Source organism: Hevea brasiliensis, chromosome 10, assembly GCF_030052815.1.
Source record: "Hevea brasiliensis isolate MT/VB/25A 57/8 chromosome 10, ASM3005281v1, whole genome shotgun sequence".
Classification (NCBI taxonomy): domain Eukaryota; kingdom Viridiplantae; phylum Streptophyta; class Magnoliopsida; order Malpighiales; family Euphorbiaceae; genus Hevea; species Hevea brasiliensis.
The window spans coordinates 98,520,577-98,542,563 of record NC_079502.1 but is presented as its reverse complement, the minus strand read 5'-3'; the positions used below and the strand labels follow the sequence as shown (position 1 = coordinate 98,542,563).

At 33.8% G+C, this 21,987-nt stretch overlaps 2 protein-coding genes across 3 annotated transcripts; one reads left to right on the top strand and one right to left on the bottom strand.

Moving 5' to 3' along the window:
- Window positions 1-746: 746 nt before the first annotated feature.
- LOC110668253 (protein ULTRAPETALA 1) lies at window positions 747-5,603 on the top strand. Of its 2 annotated transcripts, XM_021829419.2 has the most exons (4): window positions 747-1,452; window positions 1,679-1,729; window positions 2,795-3,119; window positions 5,217-5,603. In XM_021829419.2, exons 1-4 carry the CDS (start codon window positions 1,251-1,253, stop codon window positions 5,389-5,391), a joined length of 753 nt encoding a protein of 250 aa, XP_021685111.2. In that variant the 5' UTR covers window positions 747-1,250; the 3' UTR covers window positions 5,392-5,603. The 2 variants fall into 2 exon arrangements, with proteins under 2 accessions (XP_021685111.2, XP_021685112.2); XM_021829420.2 differs by lacking the exon at window positions 1,679-1,729 and having other exon boundaries at window positions 767-1,452.
- An 816-nt stretch (window positions 5,604-6,419) lies between these two features.
- Window positions 6,420-11,129, bottom strand: LOC131169280 (H/ACA ribonucleoprotein complex non-core subunit NAF1-like). The gene is made up of 3 exons (XM_058128429.1): window positions 9,934-11,129; window positions 7,826-7,903; window positions 6,420-7,718 (listed from the first exon to the last, which is right to left on the bottom strand). Exons 1-3 carry the CDS (start codon window positions 10,930-10,932, stop codon window positions 6,594-6,596), a joined length of 2,202 nt encoding a protein of 733 aa, XP_057984412.1. The 5' UTR covers window positions 10,933-11,129; the 3' UTR covers window positions 6,420-6,593.
- Between the last annotated feature and the right edge of the window lie 10,858 nt (window positions 11,130-21,987).

Here is a 21,987-nt window from a genome sequence, read left to right as displayed (position 1 = left end):
AAGTTTTTTAATGTTCTTAAGATACATGTTCTCTTAATGAATAAATATGTCACATTTTTCATAAATAAGAAAAAAATTAAATATTTATATCTAAAAAAGTATACGAGAATACTCTTAATATATTTAATAATTAGCACTTTTATATCTAAAAAAGTATGTGAGAATACTCTTAATATATTTAATAATTAGCACTAAATTAATGATTTAGATTTTGTTAGGTTTAAATTTCTATTTTCTAATAAGTGAACTTTCTAAAAAATAATTTATTCTTATAAAAAAAGGTAAATTATTTATTATGAATTGAAAAAAATAATTTATTTTAACTTATCTAAAATTTATGATAAAATATCAACTAAATTTCTTGAGAATTTAAAAATTATTAGTGAACTTATATCAATCAAACACAACTTACCACCATCTTTCAACAACAAAAACAACCTACAGCTGTTTGCAATGACTGGTCTACGCCACCATTTTTACAGTTACTGTGACCATTAGGGTTAACTGAATGAGACTGACTATTGTTTTGCTTACACATTACAATTTCACAGCTAGCAGTAAAAAGAATGAGAAAAACTCTATTTTCGCTGGAAACAGTGCAAAGCCACCAAAACAAGCAAGCACCAATAAATAAAAATAAGCAAAGGAGAGTGAACGTTTTTCAATATCAAGTTGATACGAGTTATTTATATAAAAATAAAACCTCGTCTCCTTCTTATGAGATGGATTTTTTCTCATAAACCAATAGCTCTCACCCCAAAGCCCATCTCTCTCTCTCTCTTTCTCTCTCGTGTCATGTCATGCAGCAACTAGCAAAGTATAGCATTAGAACCGCAACATAAAAAGGCTTTTTAACCTCTCCTCTTCTCTTACTCTCGCACCCCGCGACCTTTGTTTAACTCTTGGCCAGCTCATTCTCTCTCTCCCTCTCTCTCATCCCAAAACGACAAACCTTTCTCTCTATATCTCTCTCTTAAACAATAACTTCTCTATTTGTTTATCCAGCGACACTTTCAACGTTTTCTCCACTAGATCTCTACGAGATGCGGGTTTCATGAGAGACTCACTTTTTCTCTCATTTTAACCCTCTGTTGCTTTCTGGGTTTTTCCTCTTATATAAACCCACAAACCAAATCCTTTCTTTTTTTTTTCCTTTTGATTTCTTGTGGTGCTTTTGGCTCTAAGATCTCGCTGGTTTTCTTTCTTTTTTTTTTGTTTTGTTTGGGGTTTGGGATTACAGAGCGAGCTAGATGGCGAATGGGATAGAGAGAGAGATATTGTTTAGCGATGAAGAGTTGAGAGAGATGAGTGGCGTCAAGAGAGGTGGAGATTACATAGAGGTGACGTGTGGGTGTACCAGCCATAGATATGGTGATGCTGTTGGTAGGCTTAGGGTTTTTATCAGTGGTGACCTCGAAATTACCTGTGAATGCACCCCTGGTTGCAATGAAGGTCTTTCTCTTTCTCGCTTTCTGTCCGCCTTTCTCTTGGTTTCACTCATCTGTTTTCCGTTTTTAATAAATGGGCTTTGATTTTTATGCATGTTGAATGTGTCTTTTGTATCTTGACGTTGATGGGTGTCGCTTTCTGTTGTTTAATCAAGTGATAGGGAGCTCTGCCAGTTGTTTCGTTTGAATTTGTTTCCTATACAGTCTAAGTGTATGTTGTTTTGTCTCAGAGACTCAGCTCTGCTTGCCTTCTTGCCAGAAGATATTGCACTTTTATCTGTGTACTTCTCTAACTTCATATCTTCTGGTTCAGATATTGAACTTTTCAGCTTGTGGGTTCATTAGAGAATTGATCTTTGAGCGGACCTTTTTTAGAATGAGACTGCATTATTGTTATTTTTTGTGATTGCAATACTCTTGTCTTCCTTTATCAAGATTTGGCTTTTGACACCAGAGTTCTAATATTCCTATTAGGCAGAGTAAGCCGTTGTCTAGCATCATTTAGCATTCTATCTATAAAGTGTATAGCACCCGCTCAAGAGCTCTATCTATGTGGCAGCCTCCCATCTTTCATTGTCCTTACATGTATCATGTAAAAAATTCGCACTTTACTGCATGAAAGAACTATGACTTTAAGCCAAGAACGTTCACTGGATGGGATCAAAATATAGTGTTGAATTCTAGTGGACCAACATGCACACTGATTCTTAGGTCGAGATGTGTTCTTTGTTATCATGTTTTATCTGGCTACGTGGGGCTGAGCTCTAGGCTTTAGCTTGAAGTTTCATAGGATACATCTTCTGACAACTCAGGTTTCTTTCTCCTTCACATTGTTATATATATTTTATTTTATTTTGCATCAGTGCAACTAGTGTGCCTGACTTACTAACGTCTAAACTTCTGAGGATTGCTTCAACTATATAACAATAATTTCGTGTTCATTTCTCAAAGTAAAACTTCATCTGCCCTTTCCACCTGGAAACTTTTTGACTGAAGTTTTATGTAACTGTTTGTGTAAACTGGCCATTATGTGCCTCTTGCAAATTATGTCGTATATTGCTAGCAGGATCTTCCAGTTAGAAGTTTCTAACAGCTCTCAGCAAAGGGTGGCTGTTTCCCTTTTAACGTGCAGTTTTTTCTCTTTGAATATTATGTTTTTGTACTCTGCCTCAAAAATTTAGAACTTTTATGTGTTCTGTTCCTGTGAATATAGCATATTAGTATGCTGCAGGATCATTTTTATGATTGCATTCTGTGCTGGTGATTTAGATCATATATTACTTTATTATTTGAAAATTTTCTAGCGGTCTCCATTTTTAATTATGTAATGATGATTTGATGATTAGACAAGCTGACTCCAGCTGCATTTGAGAAGCATTCTGGAAGAGAGACAGCAAGAAAATGGAAAAACAATGTCTGGGTCATAGTTAATGGGGAGAAGGTTCCATTATCAAAAACTGTATTGCTTAAGTACTACAGCCAAGCATCAAAAAATGCCAATGGTTCCCATAGATCCCATAATGGACGAGTTTCTCATCGTGATGAGTTTGTTCGCTGTAGCAAGTGTAACAAGGAAAGGAGGTTCCGATTACGGACCAAAGAAGAGTGCAGAATTCACCATGATGCTTTGGCTGATGCAAACTGGAAATGTGCTGATCTGCCATTTGACAAGTATGTTTCCTCTTTGTATTGAGCCAAAACATCCTAAATGATTGTGGATTATTAGTGTCAGATTTTGACCTTTACAAAGGAAAGTTCATTTGCCATCCTATTGCATGATTTTTCTTTTTTATTTTTCATTTGAAATTACAAAGTCGAATTCTATAATCTAGCAATGTATTGATTGGCATGATCAGATTATGATTACTAAATTCACGTTTATAAAAAAACAAGACATTATAGTTATTTTAGAAATCATAAATACATGTTTTTTCTGCTCATAAACCTTTTGACTAGTGCTTAACTCCTTTGAGATAGTCAAAAGAAGCTTTCTTACTTTTGTCTCCGTTGATTCACTAGCTGAACTACGATTCTGTATATGCCTTCTTTACTTGTATCATTTGTCAAGGAGTTTTTTCCAGCATGTTATGCATTGAGTTCTTTATTACAGCAAATAACATGTAGCATTGGATGTTTATACTGAAATCATACCTCGTAGTGTAACTCCATGCCCTTAGACCTTTGAAATGAAATGTTCATATGCAGACTTATATTAGTACTGCCAACTGCTTAATTGTTATTTTCATGTGTATGTGGCAATGAACTTGGCATTGAGTAATGAAAAAGAATTCTTTTGGCTAATTGTTTTTGCAGTTTGCATTATGCTTGGATGGTAATAGGAGCATGTATTGAGTCTCTAAAATTGAACTCCTTTAATGGAAGAATACAAATAAGATAAAAGCATGTTATAGAAACAAAAAACTTATGTAATGTGCCTTTGCCATTGCATAGTGGAAGCAGCTATTGAAGTGATGCATATTCTGAAGTTTTACTAAAAAGTGTTGATGCCTTGTTGATATGTGAAGAATATATTGTGCATTCTGAGTTATTTGCTACTGAAGTTGTTTTAGTAATGTAACGATACCTTACTTGTAGGCTTTCCTTTCTTTTCCCGTTTATTTTTTCAAAATTTTTTGGTTAGTTGTTTTTATAAGATGGAACTAACAAGGGAGTATATTTTTCTAAACGTGTTGCAATTAAATGGGACAGATCAATTAAATCAATTGCATTGCATATGTTTAAATGATTCCTTGAGAACCATTTTCTTCACTATGCAAGTGATATTTTTTATAATTTAATTGAATGAATACACTTAGGAGGGTTGAGAAAGAGAATCGTTTTTGCTGAAAAATAGGACTGATGATCCTTCACAAATGGATGTTAGTGTTTATTAGCTGCATTAGACAGGAGATAAAAGTAAGTGCACCCTTAGTCATTCAACTTTTGTTAGATGGTAATCACATGGAGTATAGTGCACTGCAACTTTTGACTCATTATAGGGTTCTTAATTGCCTCAGGATAGAAATGATTTGTCTAGAATAGAAGTAAAATATTTTAGCTTTGTTGGGTGTATAGCCTGATGGTGAAATACCAAAGCTTAAATGAAACAATGGAACTATCTTGTGATGTTAGGACAATTATTATTGATTTGGTCAAATTCTTTTTATACGAGAGGGATGCTTTCAGTATGCACTTTCATAGGTCTATTGATTTTGCTTTTATTTCACTTATTTCTTATCCATCTTGTGTATCTTTTATGAAAAATATATTTTGGTTCACCATAATCTTCTTTGTGGTTGAGTTGATGGCTATCGTGACAGAGTATGATCGGCTAACGTCAACAAGCGTTATCCAATACTGACTACCAATTATACTCCCATCAATTCTGGTTCTTAATCATAATTATCCATAATTAAGCACATAAAAAAACCATTGGATTTCATTTATCCATTTTATATTTTTGGTACATGCTTATTCTTCTATTTCCTCTTTTATGGCCTTTAAGGAAGCTAATGTTCCTCCTGTTTCTTTGTGGAGTTGCTGATCCTTTTCTTTCCATCATCTTTATTTGCTTTTCGTTGGTAGATAACATTTGAATAAATTGCTTGACTTATGAAATTACTGATAATTTGCAGGAAGAGAATGATAGGCAAGCGCACAATATTTTGTAGTGGTTGCATGTGTTTTCAATTGGTTACCATGTGGTGATTACTTGCATTTTTCAAGTTGAACAATGAATAATGCAAGTGCATTGCTTTAAAATTTCAGAATCACATGTGATGATGATGAAGAACGAGCAAGTAGGAGGGTGTACAGAGGCTGCACCAGATCCCCAACTTGCAAAGGTTGCACTTCCTGCGTGTGCTTTGGGTGTGAAATCTGTCGTTTCACGGATTGCAGCTGCCAGACTTGCATTGATTTCACAAGGAATGCAAAAGTTTGACTCTGATGATGCTCTTAGCCCTGATGAAGATATTACCTTTTTTTCTGGTGGTCCTTTTATGGTCATCATTACTTTAATTTGATCCCCTACCCCACATTTAAGATAACCTTCAGTGACATTCGCTTATGTTGAACTTGAAAATTCCAGTCTCTGGGTTCAGCATTCATCCCATTGGCTGCTATATAACATTGAAACTAGTTATTTATCCTTCATTAATTTTTTGCATGTATATATCCATAATTATTTGCTTTTTCCTTGTTTCATTAATTATTTGGGAAGTAGATGTTTTATACTTTGATATGAAGAGCCTACCATTGACGCCTGCATCTGCTTGGCTGAGTGGATATAAACAAGAGCAAAACCCTTGCAAGTTACATCATACAATAGTCGCAAATGCTTGAATAATTTCTGCCAAGATGTTTGGTGCTTCCAATATAAACATAACTGGTTTAATGGTTTTGGACCTTATGGGTTCAAATATATTTTTATAATTCAAATAAAATTTTAAAGTTAGAAAAAGACATATCATTAAAAATTTTAATTTTTTTTTCTGATGTAAAAAATAACATTTTTCATAAAAAAAATTAAATTGTAATTAATTATACTTTTATTTTAATTTTATAACTATACGTTATATAATTTAATTATATCATAATTTTATATAATAATTATTAATATATTATTTCATAAAATAATTATTTATAATATTATAAAAATACAATAATTAACATATATTATGTATTATTATATTTTTATTTCATGTTAATCATTATCAGTGTGCTGCACATAGTTGCGATTAATTTAAGTAAATATATAAATAGAAAAAAGAAATATTATTTTTTTTAAATATATGAAAAAATATATTTTTTTCTATGAATATCGCAAGTAAAAACGCTTTCTTTTACCAAAAAATGAAAAATGTAAGTGTTTTATTTTTATGACAGTTGAAAATATATGTTCCTCCCATGGATTTGAGATGCTGCGTATTATACTATTTGATGAAAATTTCATACTGTTGAAAAAGAAAAAAAAAAAAAAGTTGCCCATCATCAGGCATAGGAAATTTCACCACCTCAAGCAGTTGGAACTGAGAACATGCAAAGTACCAAAGCAAAATAACGCACATATACCAGGCAAATTCCAAAAACCTACAGGTCCCATCCAAAGTTGCGTTCACAGTGGTATGATAAAGCTAATGAACTTCATTTTGAGGACTGCCAACCTCTCCCACCTGCAAAACGACCACGTCCTCGATGACGATATGGTTTCCTTCCGCGGCTTGGTGAGGCACCCAAATTAAATCGTTGAACGTTTTCGGGAATAACACCAGGTGGTTCAATGTGCAGTCCACCGGACATCATTCCTTGGCCTTCCACATTCATGGTACTCATAGTTGGGTGAGCAGGTTGAACCTGGAAGCCCATCCCAAATGCTGCTCCATTAAAGCAATTTTCACCAATAACCCCAGGCCAAGGTGAAGGTCCAGCATAAATATTCATCTGTCCACCTGGTACTACACCACTAGGAAGTGACCCTTGACTAGGATTGAACTGTTGCAGAAATGGCATCTGACAGGGATGCAGTTGTTGATTCTGTGCAGGCCATGATACATTATTAGCTGGAAATCCAACAGGAATGACTGCATTCTGTGACTGCTGAGAAGGCAGCCCATTTACCCAGACTCCATCTGAAGGTCGGAAAACACCAGATGGTGTTGCCATTGGTGAAAATGGTGGACAAAAGCCACTTCCACTACGAAAATCCTGTCCTTTGGTAGAAGATGAAATATTATTCATTGATGCTCCTATAGAAGATTTATTATGCTGGTTCTGATTTGGAGGTGACTGACCCACACCCACCAACGCTTGCTGCCCTGAAGGTGTATTATTCTTCCAATTGCCATTCCTATTGTTAACTTTCTTCCTATTGTTTTTCTTGTTTCCAACTGTCTGATTATTCAGGCCCCTCTTTGACATTCTTTGCATTCTCCTATACTCTGCCTCTTTCTCATCATCTGAGAACTCTCCATCATCTGACAACTCTTCATCATTCTCGCCAGATGCATCATACCCTTTCTTGTAAAGATTCTTATCACTAAGCACATGACTAGCAAACTCAGAAACAAAAGAAATCAAGGTTCCTTGACAGATGCCAGCAGGGACTTCACTTTCAGAATTGTATCTCACCACATAGAAGGGGTGTTGAACAGGACCAAATATCTCATCTACGATCCCCAAAGGAGATCTATTTTCAGTTATCCAAAGGATGGTACCCTCATTAAGAGGGTTGTGCTTCACCCCTTCCACAATGACTTGGGCACTCATAATCTGAGAAAGTTGCGAATTATCACTATTGCACATCAATAAGTAAAATCAACCTAAATTTGTGAATGGATCAGGCAAATTCAAAAACTTTGAATTTCAACTAGACATACCGACAAAACAGTTCCAACAGGCAGCATCTGATGATGCGGTTGCAATGTGACATCCAAAGGAGGAACTGGAGGGAGAACCTGCAAATTTTGGCATAATCCATCAATTAAGAAATAGGAAATAAAACAAATGCTTAAAATGTATATTTAGTTCAGAAATTTCTCTCCAAAAGTTCAGTCCTACACAGCAAAAAGGAGATAAAAAGGCCAACATATAGCCACACCAAAATTAAAAATACAGCACATTCTTGATTAGTTATTCCAATCAAGACAAGAAAGAAGAAATGGCATGCAATGAGCAAAGATTTTCTCCTTATTAGTTTGGACATCAAATCAGTTGAAAACATTAAAACATTATTCCAGGATATCGGATAATATGCAAAGTATACCATAAATTAACCATATGAGAATAATAACTATATCTAGACCAAAATCTTTAAACCACCATCTTCCCAAATTGCAACCGGTAACTGAAGCCACATATGCTCAGAAGAGAAATCCAAGTATATCAAGTCTAAGATACACACTACTCACTCATGAATTGAGAACAGACTGCTTAAGCTCACATATGTTTAAACAAGGAAATCACAGGCATTATAAGCTTTAGTTAAAGTTTAAACTGGTCCGGAAACAACATAACAAATTCAGCTATAGGACTAAAAGGTCCTGAAATGAAGGTAATGAAACAATTTATATTTTTGTTCTTAAAATATTAGCAATGTCAGATCAGTCATTATGCTTATGCAGATCTCTTTGCACTTTTAGGGTGGGTCAGGGGCCAGGGGTCAGGTCAGGATATCATTCAGCAACCAGTAATAGCTTTCTAACAGCAATTAATCACCATATTTCTGAAGTTTCAAACCAATCAGCCACAAAGATAAGTATCTTATTATTGCATTAACTAATAAATTGAACAATAAACAATGTTATACTTGCCAACATATTGTTTCATGCATTACAGCCTATCAGCCTAGAATAGAAGGAAAAGAAAAATAATAAGAGAATTGCATGTTATGATACATTTTTTATTTTTCTAAGACTCTGATGACATCAGAAACAATCTAGATACTATAAAATAAGGTTGGCGAACTTGATGTACTATGGATTACAACACCTTAGCCTATTAGTTACTGGAGCCCCCAAATAAGTCCAACCTTGCAGTAAGGAATATGTTAGCATGTTCTGTGAATCTATCCTAGATGCAAACCCACCCTTTTTCAGAAAATTTTGATCAATCCTCTCAAATCTTTACTTTAAAATGCATTAATACATGCTGTGTATATATATATATATATATATATATATATATATATATATATATATATATATGTTAGCATGTTCTGTGAATCTATCCTAGATGCAAACCCAACCTTTTTCAGAAAATTTTGATCAATCCTCTCAAATCTTTACTTTAAAATGCATTAATACATGCTGTGTATATATATATATATATATATATATATATATATATATATATCACTACTTTAAACAGAAAGGTACCAATATGAGAAGCTCATAAAATTGCAGCTATCAAATGATTTTTCACTTAATAGAATTTTTAATTCGTAACTTATTTACTCTTAAATTGCATATGACAGACCACAATGTTCTATCATCTCTGATAAATACTAATTTAAATCTGCATCAATTTATCATCACAAATCTTTTAATTTAGTTTTATTAGTATACAAAACTTGTCAAATTAAATAAACAATCAGTGATGCACGAGATGTGCAAATTTGTTGTCTTGTAAGGCATGAGGTAAAATCCACCCCAGCTTACATTGGCGCTCCGAGGGAATGATAAAAAAATCTTCATTTGCAACCTACCGTCCAAGTCTAAGTCACTTGTAAAAATATCCAATATTAAACTCAACTCAACTCAACTAGCCTTTATCCAAAAAATTTGGGGCCGATTATATGGATTTGCTTTCTCCACTCTAAAAATATCCAATATTAACAACTAAAATGAAAATTTGACCTAAACTTAGTATGGCAACATATATGACTTAGTGAATGAGCAGAGATAGTAGTAATACTATATCAAATTCATTAGACAATAAACAGTGTGAACAGAAATCAATTCTCATCATCAAAGCCGCAATTATTTACCTTAAGCTCATTCTTCGACCTAATAGGCCTTCTCAAAACAACAGTATCCCCTTCCTCTTCCTCATCAATATCATCAAATTCAACATCACTCCATTCAACCATCTTGCCTCCATCCTCCTCTTCCTCCTCATAATCATCATTCTTACCAACCATCTCCTTTCCATTAACATCCTTTATCTCACCTTCTTCAATCTCACCCTCCTCTACTCCGAGTTTCTCCTCCTCGTCCTCCTCCTCATCATCATCACTCTTCTCTCCCTCCTCTTCCTCATCTTCATCCTCATTCTCCTCTTCATCTTCCTCATCCTCATCACTGCTGCTGCTGCTACCAGAAGATGAACCACTTTCACTAGAAGAATCGGAATCACTTCCACTGTCATCCTTATCGCTCTTTACCACATTATTCACATGGCTACCTGTACCAGCATCTGTGCTTGACCCAGTGGCCAAATAAACATTGCCAATATCCACCTCATCACTTGCTACCGCACTATTGGCAACACTCCCGTTAGGAACAACAGAATTCGACCCCGCAACCAAACTTACATTTCCCATCTCTATTTCATCACCCGCGGTTTTCCCATCACCACAAATGGGACTTGACAAACCAACCAAACTAACCCTACCCATCTCCTCTTCAATACAGGAAACAAAATTCCCCTCCCTTACAAGCCCCACCCTTTCCTCATTTACTATCACCACGCAGCCTGACCCACTTTCAATAGGCCTCAACTCTTCAAAACTTGGATTAGAATGTGTTTCACTAGAAAAGCCATTATCACCCATCTTCCCAAAATCAATCTTACCTAAACTAACAATATCTGTATCTGGGCTATCTTCAAAAAACTCCTTTATGGAGTCAAAATCGATAAACGAATCAGTAAAAGAAAAATCAGCCAATTTCGCATTTTCAAGTGGGTCCTTCAAGTTTTTGGACTTTGAAGCTCGGCTGTTGTGGTCGTCTTCAACGATGGTGGGTTCGGGTATGCACCCAACCATCTCTGAGAAAAGAAAGATTGGAGCTTTGAAGGTTAATATATAGGTTGCAGAGGGAGAAATTAAATTTCATAGCTGCAAAAAAGGGAAAGGGAAAGGAAAAAATATATACATACACATATACACGGTTATTTCCTTTGAGAATGTTTTGCTTCTTAAACCCTAGCTTTGGCGGCTTTATAAAAACAAAAGACTTTGAAATTTAAAAATGAATCTATACTTGTCTAACTTTTATTGGTGTGGTTGTAAACTGTTGAATAGTTAGAGAGAGAGCAGAGCTGATTGTAGGCTCTATAAAAGTGATGAAATCTTGTGTAATATGTGTATTGTGATTGAATAATAACTACTCTCCTTCTTAAATCTCTCTGATTCTTTTATCTTCTTCTAAATTCTATTGATTCTCCCTCTATTCTTGGTTCTTCCTATTATTGTATTGCTGTGGCTAGAAAATCATGTAACAATGGTATCAGAACAAGTTGATACTCGGCCATGGTGGATTTACAGGTTTCTTTTCTTTTCTATTTCTTCTTCCTTCTTTCCTTGAAATTCCTTCCATTTCTTTCTTCTAATTCTTTTTTCTTCTTCCCGATATTCTTATGCTCTCTAACTTCATTTCTCATTTCTTTCTAACTTTCAAGAACAGATTCTCTTCTTATTTGTTTTCAATATAACTTTTTTTTCTTCAATCGTAAATCTAATTTTAGGGTTCATATTTCTCTTTCTTTGCTACTCATTCCCTTCTATTTCTTCCTTCAATTTCTTTAGTTTTTGTAAAGTATCAACAACAAGCCATGGAATTGGAAAAGATTATTCAAGGTATGCTTGAGATTATAGAAAGATGGGAAAGCAAATAGAAATTTCTGAGAAGTCAGTTCAAGAAGAAACAAAATTTCAGGGTTCCAAGAATGGGAGCGATGGAGATGAATTGGGATTACCAATTCAAGGAGGAAAGGTTTATGTAGGCCAAGCTGGAAAAAAAAATCTCTGGTAATCAAAAACCAATGTTCATCTTTCAATCACAAATACTCTCTCAGAATTAAATGAAAGAAGGGAGCAATGTCTTTGTCTTTGGTGTGAAGAAAGGTATACAGTGGATCATAATTGTGATAGAGAACCAATGTGGGTTACAATTATAAATGATGTTAAAAATGATGTTGAAGAAGAGAAAGTCACTAGAGATTTTGAACTCAGTGAAGGAAGTGGGAAGAATGATGATGTTATTGAAGATTTCTTATTGCCCTGCGAAGAGAAACAATAAATTCAAGTAAGCCTTGATGATGTAAAAGAAAGTGATGAGGAAGAAATTATGGATGTTGGTGCTAATGCGGTTGTTTAGGTTGAGGATGTAGAAATATTTGAAGATGGTTCATTTGAATTAAAATAAGGATGCGATATTGAGAAATATTTCATAGTACTAAAATCTAGAGCTAAACTTGTGATGCTAATAATTGCTAGTCTAGGTAGCGGCCAGATTAGGGAATCCAATCGTGCTATGTTACATGCAGCCGCAATACAGCAACAATGCAAGGTTATTGATCTTGGAATTGTTAGAGATGATAAAGATCTTGATAGGATAATGGACAAAGGTCTTTTTGCTGGAATTATAAATGAGAGTGCATTTGAGTTTGTAAAACATTTATGTGAGAGGATGGTGTCCTTGGATTCTTTCAATCAGGTATTTGATTTGGATAAAATTGTTCTTAATGAACTTGCAATCAAGGAAGTTGAAAAAGAAAGTGCAAATGTGATGTACCATAATCTCAAGCTAGAGAATTTTTTGCTAATTGGCAAGGATAAGGGAGCCATGTTGAAGGCTATTAATGTTGGATTATCTGTGTTAAGTGATGAAGGGAGAGAGAAATTGGTCGATGATGAGAAGATTAAGTGCAAGATGAAACCAATGTTCAGTGGACATTCAATTGGGTATTTGAGTAGGATCAAACGCAAGATGAAGTAAAATTGTACCTTGCAAGAATTTAGTTCAACTAGTGGGGATTCCTTGGACAGCTTGTTTCAAATTTTTTTCGTTGAGGACAAGGAAGCTTGAGGGGGAGGTATTGATACGTGTCTAATGTTGATTGTGAAGGAACGAAAATGCGAAAAACACAAGTTTATACCATTGAATTCAAAAATTTTCACCTAGGGTCACATGCATCATGCAAGATTTATTTTTATCTATTTGATTTCAATGATAAACAACGTATTAAAACACTTTTAATATGTTTTTTTTTATCTGTATTTGCCATTTAAGATTTTAAAATTAATCAGATTAATTTTAGAACCCTAGATTAAATTAAGAACAAATATACTAACCTCTTGATACACTGCAGTGTATTTGTGCCTTTCATATGCGTCTTCAGGACACCAGATGTTGTCCCTCTATCTTGTCCACACTAAGAACACCTATGGCAGCCCTTGAACAGCTTCTAAAGCTTTTCTATTAATTAGAAAATCAAGTTCTGCCTTTTAAGAGATTAAAGATGTAAACAGGACACTAGAAATAATTTTTAGTATTTTTAATTCAAGAGATTGTTTGCTAATCTCTTAGAATTGGTGAGAGATGAAGAAGAAGAGAAGGGAGAGCCTCAAGGTGGCGGCACAAATGAGAGCAGCAGCTGGTTGTATTTTTTTTTTCTTCATAACAACACTTATATAGCTAGGTTAACATATTAAACCCTTGCCACATGTCACCCTCTTATTGGTTCTAGGTTTAATTGACCCAATCATATTGTGCCAAGTGTCAAACCTATATTAAATCTTAATTTTAATCATCTTACATGATTAAAAGACATTTGGCAAGCTTATGTGTAATGCCATGGTGACACATGTCACTCTGTGAAATGACCAAAATGCCCATGTGTCTTAATTTTGAGTTCTCAACCCAAAATAATTATTTCTCTTTTTCTAATCAATTTATATCAAATATAAATTAATTAATTAATCTTTATTAATTAATTTCTCATTAATTAAATTCATATTTAAACACTTTAAATATAAATTTAACTTATATTGTACATCCAATAATCTAGATTTGGTTTCAAGTCATATTAGGGACTTTGCAATCTAATTGCAAACCAAACCTATTTAATTAATCAATTAAACTCTTTAATTAATTAATTAATTAAATCATATTTAATTAGGTGATAACTTGTGTATGTGTGTGACTTACTAGGCTCATCACTAATTGGCAATGAGATATGATATCAACTCTTAATATCATCAGAACTCTTTGTTACCATAAATGATTTCTCTAAATCATTTTATGCACCTCATAGACCATGGTTAATACCTAGCATAGCATGCCATGGTCACCCAATTAGTAATAAGGTTTACCTTAAATGAACCTATAATCACATGTTACCATACACTAGAATCTTTCTGTTACAAAATCCCAACTCAAGCTGGAGTCATGGTTTATGTCAAACTCCACTTGCTATGAATATTATGTTCTCTTTTAATTCCAGTTCTTGATTAAAAGATTTTCTCATCAGAAACTCTTTTCTGAATAAATCTATCTGTCCTGGCCAGGAACTTGAAACATCAAGAACAATTAAATGAACATAGGATTTTATCTCTATTTACTTAGAGGAACAAATTCCATCTTGATCAACACCTACCTCCATATATAACTAATAGGAGCCAACACATGCCCATATACCCATACACAGTACAAGTATGAAAGCAGTATCAAACTCAAACCACCTATATACAAGATAACTGTGCTATCTCAGGTCTAAAGATTATATGCACTGATATGATTTATGACAATACATTGACAAGAGTAAACTCCATGTGCTTGTCATAAGTGTCACTGGTTCGACCTACTTATCATTTATAAGTGCCTATCATGTTTGTCATATGGCATGAGACTCACCGTTCCATCTTATTTATATCTCATATAAATAACTTGGGAACAAATATGAATACAATCTTTTTGGATAAGTCATGTCCTTATTATGAAGTATCCTCGATTGTGAACCTATTTATGATACTTTATACTAGAAATACTATTACGCATATTCTTAACAACTTAAGAATATAATTTCTAACAAAATATCAATGGACCTTTTCTATTACACATAAAAATATTATGTAAACGAAAAAGTGGAAATGCCTTTTATTTATAAAAAAATGTACAAGATACATACTAAATGATATGCTCTAGGGCATACTACTAACAATCTCCCACTAGCACTAGAGCCATTTATTATAATATCTTAGACCCATTTTCTCAAGATGTTGGTCTAGCTGAGTCTGTGACATAAGCTTAGTGAATGGATCAGCTAGATTTTCAGCTGATGCTATTTTCTGCATGGCTACATCGCCTCGTCCAACTATTTTTTTGATAATGTGGTAGCGCCTTTCTATGTGTTTGGATTTCTGGTGAGACCTTGGTTCCTTAGCTTGTATGACTGCTCCATTACTATCACAGTATAGTGGAACTGCTGACTCAATGGAAGGAACTACTGCAAGTTTTGTCACAAACTTCTTTATCCAAGCAGCTTCCTTTACAGCATCTGATGTAGCAATATACTCAGCCTCGATAGTGGAATCTGTAGTCGTGCTCTGTTTGGAACTCTTCCAACTGACTGCACCTCCATTACATATGAACACATATCCAGAGGTAGACTTTCTATCATCAATATCTGATTGGAAATCAGAATCAGTATAACCATCCAATTGCAAGTCTCCATCTCCATAGATTAAGAATAAATCCTTAGTTTTTCTCAAGTACTTAAGGATATTCTTGACATCTATCCAGTATTCTAAACCTGGATTGGATTGATACCTGCTAGTCAAACTAACAGTATATTTGATATCTGGCCTAGTACACAACATTGCACACATTAAACTTCCAATAGCTGAAGCATATGGAATTCTAGCCATCTTATCTCTTTCTTCAGGTGTCTTTGGAGACATCTCTTTAGAAAGGTGGATATCATATCTCACTGGTAACAATCCTCTCTTAGAATCAAGTATGTTAAACCTCTTTAACACCTTTTCCAAGTATAGACTTTGAGATAAACCAATTATTCTTTTCGCTCTATCTCTATAGATGCGAATCCCAAGAATATAGGTTGCCTCCCCTAAGTCTTTCATGGAGAATGTATTTGACAACCACACCTTTACAGTTATTAACATACCTGTGTCATTACCCATCAACAATATATCATCCACATATAAGACAAGGAAAGTGATGGCACTGTCACTAACCTTCTTATATACACATGGCTCATCCTCATTTTTGATAAAACCAAATGATTTAATGGCTTCATCAAAATGGATGTTCTAACTCCTCGAAGCTTGCTTTAACCCATAAATGGATTACTTTAGCTTGCATACCTTGGAATCATCTTGGGATTCAAAACTCCTAGGTTATTCCATGAAAATGTTTTCTTTAATGTATTCATTGAGAAAAACTGTTTTGACATCCATCTGCCAAATCTCATAATCATAGTATGCAGCTATTGCTAATACAATCCTAATTGATTTAAGCATAACAACAGGCGAGAAAGTCTCCTCATAGTCGATTCCTTGCCTTTGGCGAAACCCTTTCGCTACTAGCCTTGCCTTATAGGTCTCTACCTTTCCATCAGAACCAATTTTCTTCTTGAAAACCCATTTGTTTCCTATAGGTACAATACCTTCAATTGGGTCAACAAGATCCCAAAATTGATTCTTATACATGGAATCAATTTCGAATTTCATAGCATCAATCCATTTTGAAGAGTCTATATCTGATATAGCTTCTTCATAGGTAAGTGGATCATCTCCATGATCTACTTCTTCATGAGTAGACAACTCTTGTTCTTCTTCATGAAGGAAACCATATCTCACTGGTGGGTGAGATACCCTGGTTGTTCTACGAGGAATAGTTATAGATGTTTCATCAATGGGTGTAGGTTGACTAGATGGATCTATATCCATCTGATCTGTTGGTTGGTCAGAATTCTCAAATTCCAACTCTATTTGCCTTCCTTTGCCTCCTTCTTGAACAAACTGTTGTTCAAGAAATGTGGCATCTCTACTTATCACAACCTTTTGTGAAGTAGGCAAATAAAAATAATATCCAAAACTATCTTTTGGATATCCAACAAATCGACCTTTTTCTGATCTGATTTCCAATTTATCAGTGTTCAGCTTTTTAACATAAGCTGGACAACCCCAAATCTTAACATGCTTAAGACTTGGTTTTCTTCCATGCCATATCTCATAAGGTGTGGAAGAAACTGATTTTGATGGAATCCTATTCAGAATATACAAAGCTGATTCTAATGCAAATCCTCAAAAGGAGATTGGCATATCAGTATAGCTCATCATACTACGTACCATATCCAACAGGGTATGATTTCTCCTTTCAGATACACCATTCAGTTGTGGCGTTCCTGGAGGAGTCAGCTGGGAAACAATGCCGTGCTCTCTCAAGTATTCATCAAATTCAGTACTCAAATATTCACCTCCACGATCTGATCGAAGAGCTTTAATACTCTTTCTTGTTTGATTTTCTACTTCAGATTTAAATTCTTTGAACTTTTCAAAGGATTCATGTTTGTATTTCATCAAATACAAATACCCAAACCTTAATTTATCATCAGTAATGGTAATAAAATAATGAAAACCGCCTCTAGCCATTTTCTTAAATGGACCACATACATCACTATGTATTAGCTCTAAAATATTTTTAGCTCTTAGCCCTTGTCCAATAACGGGTGATCTAGTCATTTTGCCCTGAAGGCAAGATTCACAAGTTGGAGTAGGCTCAGAGCCCAATGAGAATAGAATCTCCATTTTCTCCAATTTTGCAATCCTATCTTCTGCAACATGACATAACCTTAAGTGCCAAATATATTTTGAACTTGAATTGTTTTTCACCATGGCATTGCATTCATTTAGATCACTTGCATTCATTTTGTGTTTGTCATTATTATCCAAATAATAAAGACCATCATTCATATAACCCGAACCAACATATTTATTTCTAAAATAAATATTGCAAACATCATCTGTGAACTGTAATGCATAGCCATTTCTAGTCAAACTAGATATATAAATGATGTTCTTAAAAGCATCAGGTACATATAAAGTATTATCCAAACATAAAACATGTCCAGACATGTAAAAAGATTTAGATACTATGGCTAAAGCTTCAACAGTTGAGCCACTGCCAATCCGGAGTCTAACATCTCGAGAATGCAAGCTGCTACTATTTGCTAGTTCCTGCATATCATTAGAAATTTGAGAACTGGCACCAGTATCTAAAACCCAAGCTGTAGATGAACTATAAGTATCATCAGAATCTAAATAACAAGATATGGACATACCTTCCGAAGGTGTATCCTTCTTGTCCTTCAGAGAAGCAAGATACTCTGGGCAGTTCATTTTCCAGTGCCCATCCTTCTGGCAGTGGAAATACTTTCCTTTGCCTCCATCAGCTTTAGTCTTCCCTTTCTATTTAGCTATTTTCTTAGAAGGACCAGGAATCTGAGGTTTCTTTTTCTTATTGCCCTTCTTCTTATTGGACTTTCCAGCAGAAGAAGATGCAATCAAAGCAACCTCTTTTCCTTTATTGCCCGGCATATTCTTTTGAGCAATAACCAGCATGTTGAGTAAACCAGCTAAGGTGCATTCCTGTTTAGTCATATGGAAATTTCTCACAAAATTTCCAAAAGACTCAGGAAGGGACTGAAGGATCAAATCCGTCTGTAGTTGGAAATCCATGTTGAAATCAAGATGTTCCAACTGCTCAATCAACCGAATCATCTTATGGACATGATCCCCAACATTTTGTCCCTCAGACATCCTCATGCAGAACAGCTGCCTAGATATCTCATACCTAGTATTCCTGCTGTGCTCACCATACAACTCTTATAGGTGAAGGAGGATCTTACTCGCACTCTGCATGTTCTCATGCTGCTTCTGTAACTCATTACTCATAGAAGCAAGCATGTAACACTTAGCTCTCATATCATGCTCCTTCCACTTGTTCAAAGTTTCATGTTCCTCTTGAGTAGCCTCTGGAGGTAAGGGACTGGGAACATTTGAATCAAGAACATATCCTATATGTTCGAGGTTTAGGACAAGTTTCAAATTTCTTAGCCAATCAGACAGATTAGGTCCTGTCAACCTATTGCGATCAAGTATGCTTGCAAGGATATTGGATGGTGGTGGTTGTTCTGTGCTCATTATTATCAGAAAATTAATTGCAGAAAATAACTAGATTAATTAGTAAATGTATCATGTAATTAACCAAAATGATTATGGTCTTTTAATAAAATTGATCCTCCCACTAACTTAGCGAATCCTACACTTCCAAAGTAAAAAACAGAAATCCTAGTTGGATGAATTTCTAGTGGGTGATTGAATTTTTATAATTCTATTGATCATCCTCAGGTACATCCATTATTGGAATTACAATAAACTATAAGTGAGCAACTCCTTACCCATTACATCTCATGTGAGGTTCAATCCTTTACCTAGCCCCTAATGCTCAAAATCTCAGGTACATCCATTATTGACTTATCTTGCATCAGTTAAGTTGATCCTATTGAGCCAGTAATTATGCAAATAATTTTAATGTCCTCAGGTACATCCAATATTGGCCACCAAACCATTTACATATTTACAACAGCTCATGCTTAACAATTATTCTTAAGAAAATCTCTTAAATTAATTGCATCTTATATAAGTATTTAAAATTTCTTAAAATAATTACCTCAATAGAGGGCCTATGTTATAATTACTTTAATTATAGCATTTCGAATTTAATCATTTATTTAGAAGATTTTATGGTCATCCTAATTACTATTAAGGTCTCACTTTGCACATTATCCATTTAGCATGTATATAAATCATATAATTGCATACATTCCCATACATCTCATACATTCATGGATAAGCAGTAAATATGGTATGAACATGGACTTTCTAAGGGATTCAATTCTGAGCCACCAAGAATTGAATCAGGGCATTCCTAGGTACATTTCATTCATTCATTTTACAAGAGTTGCTGAAGGAGTACATAATCAACACTTGATTTTGAATTCCTCCCACTGGTCCCATCAATGCTCTTGATCTCCTTGAACTTCTTGCAATCCAATATTACATAGTAATCCTTGGCATACCAAGGCGAATTTATAAGAACTTAAATAAATAAAATTACAACCCAAAAATTATTATAAACTTAATAATACATGCCCAAAATAAATTAAAATAAATTAATTAATTTACAATCCCAAAGAAACATAAAAGAAATAAATCCAATCACATTGGTCTTTTATAGTCCATGATCATCCATCATGCATATCACTATTTAACAATTAAATAAAACATATATATTTAAATTAAATTGAATATCTCATATTCAACTTAAAAATCCAGATTTGAATATGATTCAAATAAATTTAAAAATTCAAATTTGAATCTCATTCAAACAAATTTAAAAATTCAGATTTGAATCACATTCAAACAACCTTAAAAATTTATATTTGAATCACATTCAAATAATTTTTAAAAAATCATATTTAAATCACATTCAAACAATTTTCAAAAATTCAGGTATGAATACTATTCAAACAACTTTAAAAAATCAAATTTAAATATGATTCAAACAAATTTAAAAATTCAGATTTGAATCACATTCAAACAACTTTTAAAATTCATATTTGAATTACATTCAAATAATTTTTAAAATTCTGATTTGAATCAAAATTTAATTGTGTGATTAAAATTCTAATTAAATAATTTAATTAGACATAGAATGAGCTTTTAGATCATACGACAATTGCAAATTAAAAAGCCAAACCTTGAGCCACTCATGGAAGCCAAAATTGGTGCACCAAAGATGGTGTTCTTCAAGCATGCCACCACACATCCATTGCAACCAGCAATGGATAAATCATCTCATGATCAAAACACACAATTAAATCATATAATCAACAATCTAAATGGCAACTATAGTGGCTTTGATACCAATTGAAGGAACGGAAGCGAGAAAAACACAAGTTTATACCATTGAATTCAAAAATTTTTACCTAGGGTCACATGCATCATGCAAGATTTATTTTTATCTATTTGATTTCAATGATAAACAACATATTAAAACACTTTTAATATGTTTTTTTATCTGTATTTGCCATTTAAGATTTTAAAATTAATCAGATTAATTTTAGAACCCTAAATTAAATTAAGAACAAATACACTAACCTCTTAATACACTGCAGTGTATTTGTGCCTTTCAGATGCATCTTCAGGACACCAGATGTTTCTTCAGGACACCAGATGTTGTCCCTCTGGCTTGTCCATACTAAGAACACCTATGGCAGCCCTTGAACAGCTTCTAAAGCTTTTCTATTAATTAGAAAATCAAGTTCTGCCTTTTAAGAGATTAAAGATGTAAACAGGACACTAGAAACGATTTCTAGTATTTTTAATTCAAGAGATTGTTTGCTAATCTCTTGGAATTGGTGAGAGATGAAGAAGAAGAGAAGGGAGAGCCTCAAGGTGGTGGCAGAAATGAGAGCAGCAGCTGGTTGTATTTTTTTTTTCTTCATAACAATACTTATATAGCTAGGTTAACACATTAAACCCTTGCCACATGTCACCCTCTTATTGGTTCTAGCTTTAATTGACCCAATTACATTGTGCCAAGTGTCAAACCTATATTAAATATTAATTTTAATCATCTTACATAATTAAAAGACATTTGGCAACCTTATGTGTAATGCTATGTGTCACCATCTTATGGTGCTATATGTCACCCTGTGAAATGATCAAAATGCCCATGTGTCTCAATTTTGAGTTCTCAACCCAAAATAATTATTTCTCTTCTTCTAATCAATTTATATCAAATATAAATTAATTAATTAATCTTTATTAATTAATTTTTCATTAATTAAATTCATATTTAAATAATTTAAATATAAATTTAACTTATACTGTACATCCAATAATCTAGATTTGATTTCAAGTCATGCTAGGGACTTTGCAATCTAATTGCAAATCAAACCTATTTAATTAATCAATTAAACTCTTTAATTAATTAATTAAATCATATTTAAT

Excerpts from the sequence above, each read along its gene's own strand:
- LOC110668253 (XM_021829419.2), top strand. The coding sequence starts at position 1,251 with ATGGCGAATGGGATAGAGAGAGAGATATTGTTTAGCGATGAAGAGTTG. Across the intron at positions 1,453-1,678 it reads CACCCCTGGTTGCAATGAAG|AGACTCAGCTCTGCTTGCCT; the intron begins GTCTTTCTCTTT and ends GTTTTGTCTCAG. Across the intron at positions 3,120-5,216 it reads GCTGATCTGCCATTTGACAA|AATCACATGTGATGATGATG; the intron begins GTATGTTTCCTC and ends TTAAAATTTCAG.
- LOC131169280 (XM_058128429.1), bottom strand. The coding sequence starts at position 10,932 with ATGGTTGGGTGCATACCCGAACCCACCATCGTTGAAGACGACCACAAC. Across the intron at positions 7,904-9,933 it reads GGTCGAAGAATGAGCTTAAG|GTTCTCCCTCCAGTTCCTCC; the intron begins GTAAATAATTGC and ends CAAAATTTGCAG. Across the intron at positions 7,719-7,825 it reads CTGTTGGAACTGTTTTGTCG|ATTATGAGTGCCCAAGTCAT; the intron begins GTATGTCTAGTT and ends CAACTTTCTCAG.